General features: G+C 46.3%; 2 protein-coding genes across 3 annotated transcripts in view; one reads left to right on the top strand and one right to left on the bottom strand.

Annotated features, from left to right (window-relative positions):
* Nucleotides 1–3,064: 3,064 nt before the first annotated feature.
* Nucleotides 3,065–15,036, bottom strand: EIF4H (eukaryotic translation initiation factor 4H). Of its 2 annotated transcripts, XM_064467717.1 has the most exons (7): nt 14,900–15,036; nt 9,124–9,305; nt 8,064–8,128; nt 7,855–7,954; nt 7,113–7,178; nt 5,071–5,229; nt 3,065–4,952 (listed from the first exon to the last, which is right to left on the bottom strand). In XM_064467717.1, exons 1-7 carry the CDS (start codon nt 14,956–14,958, stop codon nt 4,816–4,818), a joined length of 768 nt encoding a protein of 255 aa, XP_064323787.1. In that variant the 5' UTR covers nt 14,959–15,036; the 3' UTR covers nt 3,065–4,815. The 2 variants fall into 2 exon arrangements, with proteins under 2 accessions (XP_064323787.1, XP_064323788.1); XM_064467718.1 differs by lacking the exon at nt 7,113–7,178.
* A 935-nt stretch (nt 15,037–15,971) lies between these two features.
* Nucleotides 15,972–20,147, top strand: part of MYBBP1A (MYB binding protein 1a) — a 60,443-nt gene continuing 56,267 nt past the window's right edge. Inside the window, exons 1-7 of the mRNA XM_064467715.1 lie at nt 15,972–16,249; nt 16,462–16,557; nt 17,237–17,320; nt 17,716–17,790; nt 18,215–18,322; nt 19,375–19,565; nt 19,856–20,023. Coding sequence (XP_064323785.1) covers nt 16,082–16,249; nt 16,462–16,557; nt 17,237–17,320; nt 17,716–17,790; nt 18,215–18,322; nt 19,375–19,565; nt 19,856–20,023 — 890 coding nt within the window. The 5' untranslated portion in view covers nt 15,972–16,081. The remainder of the gene's footprint in view (nt 16,250–16,461; nt 16,558–17,236; nt 17,321–17,715; nt 17,791–18,214; nt 18,323–19,374; nt 19,566–19,855; nt 20,024–20,147) is intronic.

Here is a 20,147-nt window from a genome sequence, read left to right as displayed (position 1 = left end):
CACCCAATGAAAGACGGCCCTCTGCCCCTTCAAATATACTCGATTCCTTACAATCCTGCAGTGGGGAAGTGGCGTTTGGGAGGAGGGATTCAACTACCAGATTAGAAATTCCAGTCTCAGCTGGAAATTGGATTCCTCGTCAGCCACAGAAACTCCCCTTTCTAAAAAATTTAAGACAAGCGTCACTTATAAAATTGCCCCCCAAATCCGGTCCAGAGAAGTGCCCTTGAGGACAACAAAGGTAACTGATTCTGCGCTGGAATATGCCAGGATACATGAACAGCCCCGTTCCTTCAGAGCCTTCGCTCTCATCTGGTAGCGAAACACAGAAACCATCAGAGTGTAAACCACAAACTTAACACAAACGTACAGACGCTCACAGTTAACAGCTTATGGCCCGTGCTCTCGCTGTAAGCCGGTGTGATCAGTCACCAGACACGCTTCCACGTGCTGAGGAGTGAGGTGGGTGTAGAAAAGCAGCGATCTGTGCTTGGCTCCGAACTGCTGTGCTTGGAGCAAACTTGGCACGCGCGGCCTTGGGCCAAAACACCCTCTAGGTGACCAGGGGGATTCCTGGAAAACAGCCGCTCCAAGCAGCTCTGCTCAGAGCAGTCAGTGGGACAAGGGCTGCTCTGACAGCTGCTACGCGCGAGCGCTCTGATGGAGGGGGTCGCACGTGCATTTCCAAATTTGCTGGCTTTATTATTATTAGATCTTTTCTACAAAAAGGAGGGCTTGCAATATCACAGGATTTGCTCTAAAATTCTCAAGATATTATCTTTTCTGAAGACAAGTCAGCAGCTAGTACTACAGGTGGCAAATGCACCTACTATACTACGTGCTAAAGTCAGGACTGAACCGATAATGGAATTCATTAAGACAAGTTGAAAAGTATCAACATCATCCAAAACCGCCCTGGGGCGGCGAGTCTTGGCCTCACTCACTCTCTGTCACAACCGGCTCTGGGACACCTAGCAAAACTTCAGGAAGTCACGGTCACCACTGGAGCCTCTTAGCAGTGCCAACGCATCTCAGTAGTAAGTTAAGATCCTGTTGCTACTCTAGGAAGGGAAGTAAGCCACCCTCGAGGGCATAAATGTAACTTGACTCTATCACCGGCCCACCAGGTGAATATATGAACACTCCTCCACCTTTCTTCAGCCATCAGAGCAACGTTCATGACCACCACGGCCATGTGCTCACGACCATTCATGAGCACAAAGACCCCTCGGACGCTGTTGGACTTGCACAGTCCCGTGAGTTGGCGACACACCCGTGCCAGCACGGGGCGGCTGCCCTTAGAGGACTGGGATTAGCTCTCCCAGGACCGCTCCTGGGCTTGGAGGGTTTATTTTTTGGTGGTTGACGGAGTCGCAGCAAGTTAGACACCTGCTGCTTACTCCTGCGGTGTCCCACAGCTCTTCCAGAGACACCACACCAGCTTTCCCCACCTGCAGCCCAACTGGAGAAACAGGGCAAAGCACCTTCTGCAGTAGCAAAGCAGCGCCGTGCCTGAACTCGATTTCAGCTCCAAACACTGTCTGCTGCATTCCTGACTTCAGCTTGCTCGTGAAGTTCAAGCTTGAAGAAAGCTCTGCACAGCTACTAGAAACAACTTGGTGAGAATATGAAGAGCCACAAAGTGAATTATCCATTTGCTACCACTGCTGGTAACCTCCTCGGTCCAGGCTTCGCCATGCCAGGCTTAGCTTTAATCTGCTGGTAAAATTAAGCATTACAGATTAAACCTTAACTGCTTTTTGCTGGTGGGAAGGAGAAAGTTCCTCCTATGAAACTTAAATGCCACATCCATAAATTTAGTTTTGTCAACTGTTGACACAAGCTGGTTTGATATAATTCTATATATGTTAATCAACTAAACTTTTGAAGGGGGAAAAGAAAAAGGACTGGAGGAGTCTGACCCTAAGCCATGTGGGAAGCATAATGCAGAATGCTCCAAAGAAACCAGGCGGTGCATTAATGTTTGCATACAAAGAGCTACTGGACAAAAAAAAAAGTATTAAATGATATTGGGGTTAGGCTGTATTCGCTAGCGGGAAACCCTTGAGCAAACAAATATTAGCAGATACAGAAAAATACTTATAGGACTAAGATGAGCCATCTTCCATCTCTACCTTTCCCACCCATCAGCATTACTTCCCTCCATGCAGCGACGACAGAAGGCCTGAGAGACCAGCTACGAGCAAGCCTTGCGGCAGCCGCTGAAGAACACCCTCTCCACCAGCTGGCCCTACTCTTGCATGTAAACCTCAGGCTACTATTCATGCCGGTCAGTCAGGCGCTAGAACCCACGCTGCTTCAGCGAGAGGCTCCACAGCAGGGTTTTGATTCTCTGCTTAAGCTGTCCTAAGTGCAGGTCTAGAGAGAGAGTGGACCGAGCAGCCAGCAGGCAGGAATGCTTTCCTTTCTTCCATGCCATGGAAAGCAGTAAAACCAGCAGGAAGGCCAGGGCTCATTTCCTCAATAAAAACACAGCTCTCCCTCTTTTAACTTACCCTGCAGCACGCACATACTTCAAAGACACACAGAGCAACAGTTATGTCTAGAGGGAAACAGGACAGCTGAAAACATTGGGAGAACCTGGGCAAGACAGCAGCAAGCGGCTCTATTCACCTCGTACCACAAAGACTCCACGTTAAACCACTCCTCACACTGGAAGGACCCACAGGGCAGAGGGCAGCGGAACCCAGCCCGTGGGAACAGCGCCAAGAGCTATACGACCCGCACGCTCGAGTGCTTCCAAGTCCTGCCCGGCAGCCATAGCGGTACCACTGAGCTTGTACTGAGGCCACAGGACAAAGACCTTGAGACACTTGTACACCATTTTTACTTCGCTGTGTCCTGCACGTTCCAGAACTTGTTTAGATTAGATTCCTCCCCTTCGTCTTTTCCTCTCCCCCCTTATTTGTATAAGAATGGGTCTGGTACTGCTTCCCCATTAATATTAAGGTTGCAAATTCCAAATTAACACATTTGAAAAATGGGGGGAAGGGCACGTGTGGGGATCATGCTGTAGTGGACTCAAATAAAGACCAATGTTAAATATTACTTAATGTTTTCTTTTATTTAAAAGATCATTCACAAAATACCATATCCATAAATTTATTTTGTTATGAAGCAGAATGTGTTAAGTGTTTGAAATTCTTTTCTTTTCCTGTTTTTGTTTTTACATTTAAAAGTCAACTGTCTTGACTAGAGGTGAGATTTTATATGGGAATTTGTTCTTAAAATCTTTTCCACATTGAAGATGTAAAGAGGTCAATTATTGGTTTGGAATACAACCACACAAATGCATGTCTGTCTTAAATTAAGTATTAGTGTTAGACAAATGGTTCTTATCTCAGAAGCAGATTAAATGACAGGCAGAAGGAAGGAAAGAGTAGTTCTGTAAGTTGCTGGGACTCTGACATTACAAAGGTAACTTCAGGGAAGACATTCGCTACTAGCAGCGGTGCTGCCGGTAGTGAAGCAGCCACGCTTCCAAACTCCTCTCGCCAGCGCTCTGCTGTGCCGGCTGTTTTATCCGAAAGCTGTCAGCACTAGCGTTAGGGGCCCAGGTTTCTGTCATGCATTGGACACATCCACACTTCAGTGTTGTGGATCCAGGCTTTGTTTTGAAACATTAATGACCTCTCTCTCCTTTCGCTCCAGCCTCCCCTCCCTCCTCCCACACAACACCGGCAAGAAACATTTCAAGTGGAGAGAGATGCAGCAATTAGAGATGCTTTTTACCCAAACTTCTACAGGAAGAGAATCTATAGCAGAGCGATTTCTAATCTGCCCATTTTCAAGGTATTCTGAAAGCAGAGGTCTTAAAACTGTACAGCACTGGGCAAAGAAATACAGGGGATAATGGTGATTACATACTGCATGGCAAAGTATACACTCAAACAAAAATAAAAAAGTCAATTTTATTTGTAGAAACTTCATTTAAAAATTTACCCAACATGTAAAACCCAAAAAAAAAAGAGTAAGCAGAAAGAGCCAGTGAGCAGTTGTGCTCAAAGAGGCACATTTTTTGCAGCGCTAACCTTGAGCTCAGAGGTGTAGTATCATACCATTTTAAAGTCAACAGCCAACCACCAGCAAGAGTCTGCTGGCAGGTGCTTTATCCACACTGATTCCACCACCTATTCACCAGGCTTCTTGTCTTCCAATTTGATTTAAATCTATTAAATTGATAGCTCTGGTGTGAAAGGGCACCTGTCCCCGAGTTTGATACGGGGCTTTGCCATATACAGGAACTCTGTCACCAAATGCCATAAATGGTATTGCACTACTTGGTTAGAACTGTAGATTTCTGTTCAACTCATCTGGACTCTCCAGTTTTCCTCTTCAGAGCCACAGCAATACAGAACAAGACATGCAGGTCAGAAGAGGAGCACTGAGGAAGTAAAAGGAAACAATACAGGGCAATAACTAAGTCTAACCTGTGCTTCTAAAGTAAAACAAACCCAGAAAGGAAGAAGTTGAAGCAGCACCTTTGTCCAGAGACCTCCACACTCGTGGAAGGAGCAACACTGCCTTATCTACTGGCAACTGTGCTGTTTGGAAGGAAACAGAAGAGGGAAACTCAGCACAAAGCAGGCACTAGATACAGCAAAGCCAAGAACGTACTAAAAACCACTTGTTAACAGCTGACATGCATTCACAAGCTCTGTGTTTTCGGTTTCAAAGAGGACAAATGCCAGATGGCAGGAATGGTAAACTGCAGGGTTGACATTCCAGCAGAGCTAGTCACTCTGTACTGTCTTGTTTTTCCTCCCGCCTCCCCATTCCCTCTCAACCCCAAACTCAGTCGTGCTCTTTTACTACTTCCTCTCGGGGCTTGGCTCCACCGAAGATAGCAGAGTTTGGGTTGGCTACTTGATTGAGGGGAGTAGCAACTGTTCGAGGCTTGAGCTGAAGCCGGGGCCGCTGTGCTCTTTCCTCTGAAAGAAGAAACATTGAGTTTAAGATCTGTCTGTCAAGGGTAGTAGCTTTAACCTGACATAAAGCAGGAGTCTCCTCCATGAAGGAAGGCTGACTTACAGAAGGTAAAGTGTTTACCTTCTGTTGGCTCTCTGAAGTCCATGGAAGATCCACGAAGGGGAGGCCCATCTCGGAAGCGACCAGTGCCACCACTTCCCATTGAGGCACCTGGTGGTCGCCGGTCTCCAGGGCGGGTTCCTCTACCCCGGCCTCCCAAGAAGTCATCATCTTTGAATCCTGAAGGCGGAAGACAGTGAATTTAAAGAGCACGTCCTGCAATGCTTTTAGTCTACATTTTTATTTGGGTGACTGGAAAACCTTGCAAGTCACTGCTGTCAGTCCAAGATGATGCACTGAGAGCCTTTGTCTGTAGACAGGTCGCTTCACAGATCTCTAACACGTTCTAGAAGAGTCACACAGATTCCGATTGAAACCCAGCATACTGTGCCAAGTTCAGAAGCTGCTTTATCCACCTAGAGGCTTACTGGAGTGTTGGAGAGCGGGTCATCAAGTGAGCTTAAAAATATGAGCTTCAGCTGCAACTTCAGATTGTTAACACCATTAGCTGAATTCAGAGACAAAGCTGGAAGTACCCAGAGTACTTCTGTAGCCAGATCACACTGGCTACAGCCTTAGCATGACATCTGCAGGAGCAGAGTAAATGGGAAAATAGCGAGGGCATAGTGAAATACACACTCCTTGGAAAACAGAGCCTTTGAAAAGCAGAGCAAAACCCCAAGGCTTTTTAGTTGTACTATAAACTGACCAGGCATTTACTAGATTAATGAAAGAACTAGAAAAAAAAAGCAGTACAGACTTTAAATGTGAAATTGACTGCATTTCTTCAGCTTATGTATCAAAAAAATTAAGCAGTGTCTGTCACTGGCCAGAATTCCAGTCCACGCCAATCCTAGAGCATCTCTCAGCCCCCATCATCATTCAATGGGAGGAGGATACTTCAGACTAACAGCACACCCAAGGGGAATATACTCAGTTTTTCAGAAGCTGCCTAGAAGAGAAAGTTGTTTTGCTCCCATTTCAGATTTTCCTTTCCACTGCAGTTTTTGGCAGAGTTGCAGAACTGTCGCTTACTTCAGTGCCAAACAACCATCTTTAAAGGCTTGATCTAGAGCAAAGCTGTACAACCTGAGAAAAGCTGTAGCAACTAAGTCTTAAAAGCTAAATTTTTGGCTCACAAATCACTCATCCAGCACCTAACAAGCTGAAATGCATCTGCATTTGAAGAAGCTGCCAAAAAAGGAATAAAGCTGTAATGCCAGAACGCTTAGCTACGACGGCAGATTAAGTGCAGCGCTGTAGCAAGCGTCCTCTCTCCAGCATCCGGCTTCAGTTTCATGCTAGTGCCAAGGGCATGCTTCGATATTGCTCCTTCTACTTTGTCCATTCCACTCACGCAGAGACCAGACATTGCAAAGTTGCACTTGCCAACATCTCCCCATCAGAAAATGGACCAAACCCGTGATTTCAGAGGACAAAAGAAATTGTGTTAATGTCACCCTGTATTCTAGTAGCTTGCAGCTGACTGGAAGTCAAGAGCAAACCCGGTGGCTCCACTGCTACCTTCCACTCAGCAAGCTCAGTCATTTGCTGCAACTTGCATTACTGTAACAGGTCTAAAAGTGTAGGTACATTTTTGCATTTAAGAGTGCTCTGGAACACTAACACATCTTTGGAAAAGTCAGTTGCTTCAGGGGTACACATATAATGATGTCACTTCTCCTTCAGAAGGTGAAAGGCTCTGCTCTGAAAGAATACAATATCAGCTTTTCCACATGATCCGTCTGTTTCTGCTACTATTCAGAAATGTGCTTGGCATCATGTTTGAGAAATGCTTAAAACCTAGATACGACAGGCTACATTTGAACAAGTATTCTGTCAATCAGGACTGTTTCATAAAATGCACAATCAAGACTCCTTCCTCTGTTATAAGGCAACGGAAGATTCCCCCTGAAGGATCCCACCGCAGCTGTAGGTTGTCCAAAGTTGGCATACACTAGACTCAACCAAAACAGTAATGGGGACAAATGCAGCTGACATGAAAATGAGAACAATTTTGTGCCTTTTAGGCTGCCTATCCGTATAAGTGTTAATACTGATACCAGAATTGAAGTCATCTCTGGAATCCCATCCACCTCCTCTGGATTCTCGGGAACCTCCTCCCATTCCTAGGAAAAAAGCCACAATTCTGTTCAGATCTGAAGCTGTGGGAAAGACTGATCAAGGGGATACCACACCAAAGTTTCAGTCCTTCAATATCCAAAGTCATGCTGCTAGAAAAGCCTTTTGTTTCAGTACTACCAAGTTCCATTGCATAGGAACAAAAGGTCAGTTTAAGTTAACCAAGAATACGTGGTCAGAAAAGTTCCTCTAATACATATTCAATGGAAACCTTTGGCATGTCTAGGTCGATCAAGCTTCAACGACAACAAAGCCTGTTTTTACACTGGAACAGGAGACTAGATAGTCCAAAGTAAGTATTTGTCTACTTGTGCTTGCTTAGCTTACTCACTTTTCTTACATCATGATAAAATAGTAGCAGATCAGACTGTTGGGCTTATGATTGTCCTCTGCAAGACACCGTACATCACTAGGGGTATTGGTCTCACTTCCTGGCCTAGGAGTGACAACATATTTAGCTTTTGGACAAAGCGCATCTATTCCAGACATTTCAAGAGCAGCAGCAGCTAGGTTAGAAACATGTATATATACATATATATATAAAATTTCCCCTTCCCACATAATCTTCGCGTTTACCTGCATGCCTTGTCTTAGCATTAGTTAGCACCACAAGTCATAACTACAGCCATCATATTTAAGAAGCTACTCAAAAATGGAAGTCACCTCTGTCATCAGGCCCGCCACCTTTTCTGAAGCCAAAGCCACCTTTATCCTGTTTTCTGCCTTCTGCTATGTCCACTCGGAGTGATCGATCACCTAAAAGCTGTTAAATAAAGGGGAGAATCTTTTCAGAATGTACCATATGGGCTGCCAAGGAGTTTGAGACTCGTGCTTATCTTTTTACTTCACAAATTAGTTGCAAGTATACTTACTGCACCATCATATGTAAGAGCTTCCTTGAGTGACTCCACCTCATCGAACTCTACGTAACAAAATCCTGTAAGGAGAACCTCACAAGTTAATACCAGCACTTTAAAAGGCCTTTGTAAGAAGCTGCTCTTTCTACATATCTGCTAATAGCCTCCCTTCCCTTTCAAACATGAGCTACAATAAGTGCAAGTTGCACACAACTCAAACCAAACGCGATTAATGAAGAATGCATTTACCTATGCCTATTAGTGACAGGGACAAATCCTGAAACAGAACTCTGAATGGGCACTATGCAAAAGCTAAGAGCCTGATTAACTCCCTTTACCATAGGGTTCTCATTACAGATTAGATTTGGTCTATGCCTTTGGACAGTTATTTAGCTGAATATTGATATTTCATTACCAGTATTTTTCAACAAGAAGCTGAAGTGCCTGCTTGGCCAGCAGACTGATTTTGTGTCATCACATCATCTTGTGAATTTATTCCTTTTTCTGAGACCCCCCATTACCTGAGCCAAGCCTTTCCCCCCACCAAGAGTAACTTAAATACACTCCCTTTCCACTGGCCAATTCCAATGCAAACTGGTTCTGTGTCCTCTAAAACAACTATCTGAATGGCTTGTTACTTGCTTTTTCTCCCCACCTACTAAAAAAAGACAGAGCTGAAGCAATGGGAGTCTTATCAACTAAAGAAGGATTGTGTAAGTACTCAATGCTTAAGGTCATGGATCTTAAGTGGGTCAGACACTTCAGCTTTGTACAATTCATACAAGACAAACAAGGTTTGAGAAAGTCCTCTTACGGCAGGGCAAATATTGACTCGTCACTCAGGTTAGTCTGTATCTTAAGATGATGGAAGTAACAGTGAATCTCATTCAGAGGACATGTTTATTTGTTAGTGAATGAGAAACCTGCATAAGTCAACATAAAGAACAAATGCAGATCAACAAGCTAACTGTGCTTCAGAGTAGGGACTGAAACTCCCCATTAAAGTGACTTCAGAAGTGCCTTGTTTCCTCCTACCAGTTAGCCATCTATAACTAAAACAACTCTGAACACTCACCTTTAAATTTGTCTGTTTCCTTGTCTCTGACTAGTCGTACACTCCTTACACTGAGATCCTTGAAGATGGCATCTATGTCTCCTTGAACAGTGTTGAAGGGTAGATTTCCCACATATGCTGTGAAAGGGGGTTCTGTTGGCAGCTCTTTCTGTTTGCGAGAACCAAGGCCACCGCCACGAGACCTGTTGAAAGAAAGTACAGTGTCTCTGGAATTTGACTCCCAAACACAGCCAGTAATATACTGCATAGCACTATTCAGGTGCTGTTTGACTTCCTAGCAGTGGATTTTTCTACAACTTTGCTTAGTTTTTCCTACCCCTTTACCTCTACCTGCCACCTCCACTATCAGCCAACTCCTTTCTAGAATTACCTGAGGCAGTACTTGAGTGGGAAAACAAATGAACAATATCTTTAAATACACTACAGGTGAACTCAGTAACAAAGTGATGAATGAACTTCTTTCTCCTCCCACAGTCCATTAAGAAAAGCAATGTAAGGTTATTTCTACTGTCCCCTACTCAAAAACAGGGAAGAAATACTTGCATGGCACAGGCTCATCAGCTTCTCCTGAAATTAAGCTGAATCCAATGCTTTTAACTAAACAGCGTATTATCAACAACCACTCCACAATCATCTAAATTATTTCAACAGCTTTTTGCTTAACAGAAACATCTTCTCCAAACTCTCAAGTTATGGCCATAAATGTCAGATAACTGGACTGGAATGCTTTGAATTGAACAGATAAAAAACTTGGTTGAGCAAGGTGTTCTAAGGCAGAGAAACCACTTCCAGTGCTATTTGGGTGTTTACTTCATTTGCATCTCATGAATTAGACTGATATAAACTAGGTTGTCTTTTCCCTCATTCTGAGTTAAGGCCATTGGCATTGCTTGCTGAGGAACTAGCCTGTACTGTATTCTTTAGTGTATCAATGTGACACCTCTGTGTGTTAATTTCCTGCAGAGCCCAATCTTCTAAAGCTAACTTTGATCTCCTTTACAGAAAGCAAGATTTGTAGCATGGGCACAAGGCAACCATAAGTTACAGCTCCTGGACTTCTAGGCTAGAGGATGCCACTATCACCGATTCCAATGCCTCTTGCCTCACCTGAGCAATCTTTGACTTTTACCTGAGACGCCTACCTACTACTCTGTCCATGTTCTTAATAAAGCGCAGTAAAAGTCAGGCATTGAAAATCTCAGCTCACTTTCCCAGAGGCTCACTGCGCATTTAGAAGCAGAGTGGATGCAAACTGTACCAAACCAGGATTTGCTAGTGTGACATGGAGTAATTAGATTTCTGCAGAGTCCTACCTCAAATACAGAAGGTCAAATCATTTTATTATTTCCCTTTATCCTGGCTGGTTCCATGCAGCTAGAAAATCCATTGGGCAAGCAATGTACTTGTCTGCCTTTTTTTTTTTAATTCCAGAATAAATATTTTATTACAAATGAATCAAATAATGCACACATCTTGAGTAAGATTCCTTAACTCTTTCTAGGTAAGCCTGTCATTTATGCCTTTTTATGGTAGCAGCTCCACACAGGAGTCATTTGTCACCAACACTATCAGCATGCTGCCAAGTGTACTTAAATCACAACCTACATATCTTTAATTAGTGTCCACCCAGGTTCATATTTTAGCATTTTTTACAATATTCTTCATCTGCCTTTGTCTCATTAACAAGTCAGAGTCAAAAACATACTTCAGAACTAAAGCTGCTACAGTTGGGTGCTGTGTATGTACAGCAGAATTAACTTTAGTCACAAGACTTAAGTTTTAAGGAGGAACTCCAAGAAACTTGAATTGCTCTTCTTTAGAAGTCCATAATGCTTAGAATCCATTCCATGTCTTTGTTCTTAATTCTCATCTATGGCCTTACAAACCATTATTAAAATACTATACATCTAACTTGCAGCCAAAAATCTTAATTTTTTGCTTACGTTGAGTTTAAAAGGAGCATAACATCCTTCTACATATTCTCACCATGTTCCTTGGACCAGTCATCTGGTTCAGTGCGCTGATTCACCTGGAAATTCACCCTGAAGCTGAATTCTCAGCCAGATCAACAAGATGCAAAGGGCGCTTGTGCCAAGATGGGAAGGAGCACCAAAGCAAGGGCTCAGACTACAGCTTTCAACACCAACCTCCCCTCAGATCATTTTGAGCTGCTTCTGAAACCACACCCACAAGCTAGCAATCCCCAAAAGAATTTTTTGTGCTACAAACCTTGTTTCTACCATAGCATACCAGAACTTCATGGGGTGCGTGTATGGAACACCATGCCCTATTGTGCAATCCCTACTGACACTAAGTCAGAAAATGAAGTATTCTTTTTGAATTTGATGCATTAAGGCCTCAGTCATCGAATATATAGATATATCTTTGGTATTTAGTCTCCATTTGAAGAAGAAAAATGGTCAATAACTAGGTTCCAAACTCAGTTTTCTACAGAATCCACATATAGAAACACAAAAAGAAACTATCTGTTTACTTCCCTACATTTTTTCAACACTGAAACAAAAAAAAGGCTGACTTCAATAACCAAACAATGAAATTGAAAGAAGATGCTCTCATTTGTTAACAAAATAGGCCAAAAGTTAACTATAATTAAAAACATCTCTGAACTAAGTGAACTGGGTCACACTAAAGTTTTAAATGAATATCTGCATTTCCCACTCAGTGTAACTTCTGCTCAGGCACAAATAGGTAATAATGATGTCATCTTAATGTGAGAATCTGAAAGACTACTATTTGATTTCTTTTTCAGAAAACCAAAGCAGAAAGCTGAAGTGGAAAGCTTGCTTCTAGCAAATGCAGAAGCACACATCCTTATAATTAGACTTACTTTTTGGTGGATTGAGTTAAATGACATCGTAAGGCCATATTGGTGTGAAACAACCACCAAACTCTCATTTTGAAGCTACTCTTTCAGAAAGTTTAGTTATCCTCTCCAGAAAATAAGATCTGTCAAAAGTTCAAAACAAATAATATTTTGAAAGCTAGTATTTAATAGCCTTTCACTAACAATCAAAACAATAGTTCAGTATGTATCTTTCTGCACAGCGGAGACAACCACCTAACTGGATTCCAGTGTTAGTGCTTTACCAGAGGCAGCATAAGGCTCAGCAGGATGCAGGCTTTGTTGAAAATCTCCAAGACCACAACTCCAAATAGATATCAAATTTATTCAAGCAATCCAGTACATCTTTAGAGCAAGCATTAGATGTCTTCAACAAAAAACTTACCCAAGTCTAAAAATTAGGAGACATTTATTAACACTAAATGGGTAAGACACAGGATCCAAAATACCATAAGGATTAGCTCTCCATTTTCACTTACTTTTACTTACTTCAGCAGATGAATCTTAATGCTTGAGTAAGGTGCCCACCATTATTAATCCCAGCACTTCACGCCTACCAGCAAGCCGGGAGGGTTAAATACTCAGTTTCCTTCAACTTTGAGAAGTTCTACACATGTTCAGAGACTTTCAGCTAGGCCTCGGTACGCTTAAGTACAGATTTGTGTGTCAAATTTTGGGCTCCAAAGCACCAAAAAGCTTTTATAGTAAACCATCTGTTATTAAAATTAGCAGCATGTTCCTCACCTGGAATGAAGTGACTTTTGCATACCATAGTAAGTATTATGCTTTAGCTCTTAATCAGTGCACTACCAGGGCACTAGCAAAATCCCATCTCATCATGCCAGTCATATTCTGTTGCTCTTCCACCATAATTTTAAAGAGTATGAGAAAGAGGCAGATAACTTACGGATGTTAGAACTTGTTGGGAATGACTGTTTTCTATCCGTCACGCTTAAATCCTACGCTCACTCTCTACACAGACCAAATGTTATGCAAAATACAACTTCCATAAAAGTTACTATATCTCAACTGAGTTTACACTATTCTTTCAATCCTAAAAATGAGTAGGACTCACTTTAAGTTAACATGGGATTCTTTAATCAGAATGCCCAAGAAGAACAATGATGTTTTCATTATGCTACACATATTATGGGACTTTACACAAAGCAGAGACCCATTAAGGTCTGAAATCATGAATTAGCTATTACCTTCCTAGTCTTCCTAGTGATAAATTAGATGCAAATACAAGTAGAACGCTAATATTAGTAGCATCTGAGGCTTAAAACTACAGCTAATTCAGAATAAGTACATTTTCTCTTCTGCAAAGGCATCTGCTAATCAGCAGGACACCTTCAGTTCACCAAAACAAGTCTCCACATCTTGCCTGAGAGGAAGTTTAAGTACTCTATTAAAGAAATCTAAATATGAAAGTAACATTTAAACTTTAATTTTATTACTTCATAGAACATGCCTATATTGACTAGGGCAAACTGAATAGTAACATCTGAATTTATTATGAGCATCAAGTGCCACTTTAGGCTGCTGTCAAGGTTATTTGTTACAGAAGTTAAGAAATAACAATCCTAAGTGGCTACACCATCTGTTTGCTCTGGGACATCTCTTCTTTAGACACTACGCATAAAAACAAGCTTACAAGGCTTAAGTGTACAAAGCAAAGTGTCAGAGCGCTTCCAAAGACAAGAAAACTTACTCCTGTTATAACCTCAGCAGCAGCTCCTCCCTGCTGCCTAGAGAGTCTGAAACGAAACCAGTTTATTCCTCTAAGACCAGGAAAGGACAAGAACATTTTTGATCAGGAAACATATCATGGAAGATTAGATTATAAAATAGCATACTGGTTAAGATCTGTTTGCAAGGACAGTTTATTTCATAGTTCTATGCCTACTGCTCTATTTTAGTGTGCACAGAAACTTATATGGCACCAACCTTCAAAACAGTAAATTACTAATTGCATCTTCCTAACCTGATATAAGACAAACTTCGTAATTGCTGGTTATTGTTTCTGTAGCTCCTCCCCTACACGCACTCTCCAGCACAGAAACAAGAGATGAGACAAGCCTTATTCCTAAGGGTCAGAGATTTGGGGTCGGCACCCGGAGCCCGGATGAGGCTGGACGGCGGCTCACAGCCCTCCCCGGCCGGAGGCACCACAAAGCCCTCCCATTTCCTCCCCGCCGCAGGCATCGCAATGCTGCCCGCTCCCGGGGGCGCCGCAGCGACTCCCCCCGCCGCCGGGCACCTCGCCCTACGGAGCACGGCCGGCCACAACAGGGGCCCCTCGCCCCGCCGCAGTCCTTCGCGGGAAGCTCTCTCCTCCCATCTCCCGGTCCGTCCCCGAGCTCCTCACGGTCTGCCCTGGCTCGGGCCCAGCACCTCCCTAAATCCCCCTCTCCACTCGCCTCCGGGCCGGCGGGAACACAGCGACACCTTCCTCCTCCTCCTCCTCCCGCCCCTTCCCGGCACTCCCAAGCCGCCAGGCCCTAAACCTTGCGGCACTCGCCCCTCGGAGCGAGGGGGCCGCCACCCCCTCCCAGAACACCACAGCCTCCTCCTCGCCTCACAAAGCGGGCCCGCCACGGCCGGGTGAAACGCGCCCCGCCGGGCTCAGCCCCATCCCCCGGAGAAGGGAAGGCGGCGGGGCGAGACGGGCCCGAAAGGCTCCCCCGGAGGCAGCGCGCCCCCGCCCGTCCCTGTCCGCAGCCGCCCCCCCGCCGCGCCCGCCCGCCATCTCCAGAGGGAAAGGGGCAGGCTCGGCCCGGCCCGGCCGCGCCCCCTCCTCGCCCGGCCGGGGGGGCCGCGGAGCGCCACTCCCTCCCTCCCTCGCGCTCCGGGGGAGCCCGCGGCGCTCCCCGGCGGGCCGGGCTCCGGCGCCGCCCGCAGCGCCGCGCTCACCCCCGGCCGCCGCCGAAGCTGCTGTAGGCCCGATCGTCGTAAGGATCAAAATCCGCCATCGCCACCTCAGCCTCCTCCCCGTGCGAGCGTGACAGGACCGCGCCCGCAGGACCCCGCGCCGCTTATATACGGCGGGGCCCGGGCCAGGGCTGCCCCTCGCGGTGCCTGTCTCCAGCTCCCCGCCCCGCCGGGACTGTCCGCGCTACTGCCTGTCGGGCCGTCTCCGGGCGGTCTGCCGCCGCCCTCACGTCTCTCACCGGCCGTTGCGGCCCAGCCGAGCCCCGGCTCCACCCGCGCGCCGTCGCCGGGGGCTCGCGGGATAGCCCCGGTACGGGCTGCGGGGTCGGGGCCGGGCGTTCATTGGTGACACAAGCTAGGCCTTTGGCTCCGGAGAGTGCTTTCGCCGCCCCAGTACTAGAGCCGCCGGCCTCCCGTGTGTCCCCAAACCGCGTCGGGGTCATTGCTGATCAGATCCCAGGGGGTGGCTCATGCTCCAGGCGTGACACTTAGTCTCTGCACTCTTGCCATTGGCATGAGATGAGAGAGCCTGGAAGCAGCAAACGTGCACAATTTCTGCAGAATAGAGCTGTATTTTATTGTAAAGATAATGGGCTGCACCCAAAAGTTTCTTGGTGTTTAAAAACATGCCCTGTGCATTGACCGATCTGTTTCCTTTTCCTGGGCCGTTATTTCAGGTGTTATAGTAACACCACAAGACACAGAGGCTCTCGTGCAATGGCCGATACGCCCGGTGTCCTCTGCCCCTGCGACTCTGGACCGCTGTGTTTTGGAAGAGCGGAGAGAGTGATCCGTGCCCCACGGGAGAGGGTTCAAACCTCCCTCAAAAGCTGCTAACCGCGGCACGGGGGAGCGAAGGAAGCCCTTGGGGCAGGGGAGGGACGGGGGAGGCCTGCGGGGGTGATGGGGACGGGAACATAGTGCTGAGGGGCGGCCCTGAGGGGAGCGTGGGGCGCTGTGGGGAACACGAGGCGCGGGGGTGAAGCCCCGGCGCTGTGGGGAACGCGGGGCGCGGGGGTGAAGCCCCGGCCCTGAGGTGAGGGGGAAACCGCGGACCGACGGCGCTGAGGGCGCCGACGGCCCCGTCCGCGCTCGGGCCCCGCTGCCCCGGAAGAGGCGGGGCGGGCGGAGGACGGCGGCGGCCCCACGTGCGGCAGCGGCGGCATGGCGGAGCTGGAGGGCCGGGCCGGCGGGGCGGTCGCCGACCCCCGCGGGGTGCTGCGGCAGGGCCGCGCCTTCCTCGACTTCTTCTGGGACATCGCCAAGCCGGAGCAGGAGGTGCGGCTGGCGGCCACCGAGAGCCTCCTGCGGCACCTGCGGGAGGGCAGGAAGGTGAGGTGGGGGCCGGGGCCGGGGCCGGGGCCGAGGCCGCGGCGGGCCGGCCGCAGGGGCCATGGGCGCGGGAAGGCGCCGGGTCGGCGCGGCCCTTCGCTCCGCTCCCGCTTGGAAACGCGTGTGCCGGAAGAGAGGCGCGGCGCGGGGCCCGGCAGCCCCGCCGGGTCCGCAGGAGCGTGGGCACCGCCGGAGCTGGCTGTCTCTTGCAGGACGATGAGCTGAAGTACACGCTCCAGCGGCTGGTGGAAGGACTGGGAGCCACTCGGGAGGCCGCCCGCCCAGGCTTCAGCTTGGCCCTGGCGCAGGTCAGTGTTTCGCAGAGCGGAGCCCTGCGCTCTGTGGCCCCTCGCCAACCCCGGCCAGTTCCCGGGGTCCCGCTTTGCAGTTTGAAAGGAGGCTTGAGGGCAACCTCAGCATGCAGGTGGCAGAGGAGGCTTTTGCAGCGAGCATAGAAAAACTGTGCAATTTTAAATGGTGCTAGCCTGTTGTAGGAGCACTTATAACGGTATAAGCTATACCAGTACCACAGTCATGCTACAGAATTCTGTCCTGCTTCAAGAACCACCCTTAATTTGCAAACTTTGAGCCTGTAACATAGCTAAGAGTCCCAGCAACTGGGATCACCAGTGGGATCCGACCGCATCTCAGCTAACAAGTTGATGATGCATAAGAGCCTTGCCCATGCTGAAAGGTTTTGTTGCTTCTGTTACAGGGTCATGCAGTTGCAGCAAAATGTTCTCATTATTAATCCTGCTAAGTAATGTACAGGGGAGGAAAAAAAGGAATATCAGTAGGTATATTTCTGTCTACATGAGTTCCTATTTGGACACATCATCTACTGATCTAGTTGTCTCTGTGCTGGCCTAATAAGGCAGCGCATCTGCTGCTATGCTGAACAGCTCTTCAGCTCTATTTTGGCTGAACTTGATAAAACTTCATAAAATAGAAGAACTGCAAACTGAGCTGTTCCATCCATCTCCTCAGGTTTTACAGGCTTTTGAGGAAATACCAATGTGCAGTGTCCTGGAACAGATAAAAGAAAAACACAATCTGGAAAAAGTGAAAAAGGTGAGTTGGCTCATAGCAGCGTTGCCTAACAGCTAGTTTAAATTAACCATTCTCTATTCTTTGAAGGCTTGGTGCCTGGATACTGTAGTTTTGGGGTTCTTGCTAAGGCAAATGACCATAATGAAATAACAGAAATATTTATAAAAACTGGAGGTTGATGACATTGTCGTCTGGCCCTGTTTTAGTTGAGGTTTGCTCGTGTGGCAGAAAGACAATCTAGGACGCTTCTTAAACACAGTGCAGGAGGTTTCTTTTCAGTATGTTATCTTCATGTGGCAGGGTGTTCAAGGCTAGATCTTCCAGCCATCTAGTTCCACTGATCAGAGGTGTAGCTGAACATGAAACCTAAGTGAAGTGGGTTAACTCCCCCACCCTTTTTTTTTTCCCCTTTCCAGAAACTTGTGAGAAATGCTGCTTTTGGAAACTTTTTTGGTGTTATGGCTCTGTTTCAATCCGGCCGGCTTGTTAAGGTAACGTTACTGTTGTTACTTGTTTGTCAGTACCGATCCTGGGGCTGTCTGAAGTGGAGAGAGGGTCTAGAGAGAAAGGCTGGGTCATTGGCTGGTCGATGAGATGGGACTTGAAGCATCAAGTTCAGTTCATTTATTTTGTTTTATCCACGGACTTTTTGTGCTTTTTAAATGTCTGTTCGTGACTAGAATGTAGGAACCGTGTCAGATAGCGCAGGAGGTCCTCCCTCTCCTGGAAGGAAGGGATCTGTTATACACCATCAGAAAACACCATGTGGGCAAAAGATGAGTGGCCTATCAGGAAGCAATTGCGTAGGTTTCTTGTTACAAGCCTTGTAAGGGTCTCAAGAGTGGATTTTTACCTGAGCCTTCAGCTTAATCTTTGATATATGTCCTTTGGTTTTGGCTTATCTTTCCTTTCTAGGACCGGAAAGCTCTGCTGGAGAGCATCCAGCTTCTCCAGCAGCTGGCACATCACCAAGCACACCTCAGAGACCTCCCTCGCAAAGCTCTCATTGACATCGTGTCTGAGGTATAGCCACAGCATCTGGTGGGTGGGAGGAGAGAGGACTTTGCTTCGGGGACTGCTTTTTCCTTAGTTTGTTCATAGTTGAAAGTTAAAGGGAGGGTGCGGAAGAGTGTGTTTAAACTGTAGGAGCTGTTTCCTGTGTTGTCTGTGGGCAGATGCTTTTATTCTGGGAGGGATGCTCTGGTTTAGCTTAGTCTGATTTCATCATGGGCAAACTGTAGTCTGTTTTTTCCCAGTTGGCTTGCTTGGGTGGTACATGAGACCGCCTGCTCTTTTGAATAGAAGTATGTTGAGAACTCTGGACAGCAAACCTTCTCTTTTATGAAGCAAGCCTGAGCCTAAGGCTGAATTTTGGGCTGCTGAGAGTGAAAGGATGTAGGGACATGGAGTAAAGGAACTCTGAGTATGTAAGAAAAGGAGAGAGTTTGTTTATTTCCTTCTTTTATGTGGATATTGTTCGTAGGTGTGAAGACTAACAGTGTTAAATCAAAATTAAATAAGGTTTTGTACAGAAGTGTTCAGGGTCCTTTAGTCTTGGTGTGAGGTTTAAATGTAAGTTGAATACAATCTTTAAAAAATACAAATTAAAGGAGTGTTTGTGCATTTTTTATTTTACTGATGAAAACATTGGATCCACTTTTCTCTAAAATCATTGAACACTGTTGTTTACCAGCAAATCTTATTGAAACAAGTAACTTCGGGAAATATAATTAAAAGCTAATACAAGAGCGTTTCCTCCTCCCTGGGCTGCACGGCTGTACGGACAGGAGCAGTCGGACAGCAAGAGGACAGTTGCAGCTGGAGTCGGTTGACCAGAATTGCGATCTGATGACAATATATTGGCCTACTCCACATGGTTAAGCACCTGGGACTGTATGGCAGTACTGAATACATCCATTATTTAGTTTTGGATAAAGACTATTTCTGTAGTTTCCAGAACACTGTATACTTTTAGTAGAATGCCCTACAATGCAGGTATTTTAATATATTATGCAGCAAGTTAGTAAAATGCACTCAGATGTTTCTCATGTGCTCTCACCTTCATTCCTGTCTAGGTTCCTGAAACTGTGTTTGAGGAGGTCCTGTTGGGCATCTTGCAAAGTGACCTCGCTTCAGCCTTCACATCTCCAGAGAACCTGCACCTTTTGCTTGTGGGCATGCAGAAATTCCCTGGTGTTCTGAAACCTAAGAATCTGAAGAAGCTGTTTGGCTCGCCTACTGTTGTAAATGAGGAAAATATTCCCAGGTGAGTTCTTAAATAAGGAGCATTAAATGCAACATTCTTGGTCTCTTGACTAGCAGTGAGAGAAACGTGGCTTTCGTTCCGATATCTGCCTGCATTTGCCACTGCAGGTGCTGTTAAGGGTCAGGTGCTAACTGTTATGCAGGTTCCTAAATTATAGCTCTGTCATTTCTCCCAAGAGGCACAGCCCGCAGTGCTCAGGAAATGTTCTGTGTCCTTCAGCAGGATGAATTTGGCCTTCAGCAATCCCCTTCCAGGCCAGATGTCTCACATTATTTTCTTTCTTCTTCTAGACTTGTAGAGCTTCTGCAAAGTGCTGCCAAATCTGAGAAGAAGGACAAGAAATTGCCCAGTGTAGTGTTTGATTTGCTACAAGTTTCACTGAAGGAAGATGCCTTTGAACTGTTCTGGAAAGAAGGTGTGGAGAATGGGCTACTGAAGGAGAAATCGGGACCTGTGAGGTTTGTTTTAACATGTTGTTTGCTGTTTTCCATATTATCCTTCTGTTTCTTGCCACAGTCTTTCTGCTGCCCTGTGGTAGGGTAGGTCATATGACTTCTTATGAACAATGTGAGAACACTTGCT

This window comes from Phalacrocorax carbo, chromosome 17 (genome assembly GCF_963921805.1).
Source record: "Phalacrocorax carbo chromosome 17, bPhaCar2.1, whole genome shotgun sequence".
In the NCBI taxonomy this organism is placed as follows: Eukaryota; Metazoa; Chordata; class Aves; order Suliformes; family Phalacrocoracidae; genus Phalacrocorax; species Phalacrocorax carbo.
Note: the sequence above shows the minus strand (reverse complement) of the source record. Positions and strands in the feature narration are given on the sequence as shown.

Coding starts and splice junctions, on each gene's coding strand:
- EIF4H (XM_064467717.1), bottom strand. CDS start 14,958: ATGGCGGATTTTGATCCTTACGACGATCGGGCCTACAGCAGCTTCGGC. Junction 9,306..14,899: donor AGCTTCGGCGGCGGCCGGGG/GTGAGCGCGGCG, acceptor TTCTTTCAACAG/GTCTCGTGGCGGTGGCCTTG. Junction 7,955..8,063: donor CTCTTACATATGATGGTGCA/GTAAGTATACTT, acceptor TTTATTTAACAG/CTTTTAGGTGATCGATCACT.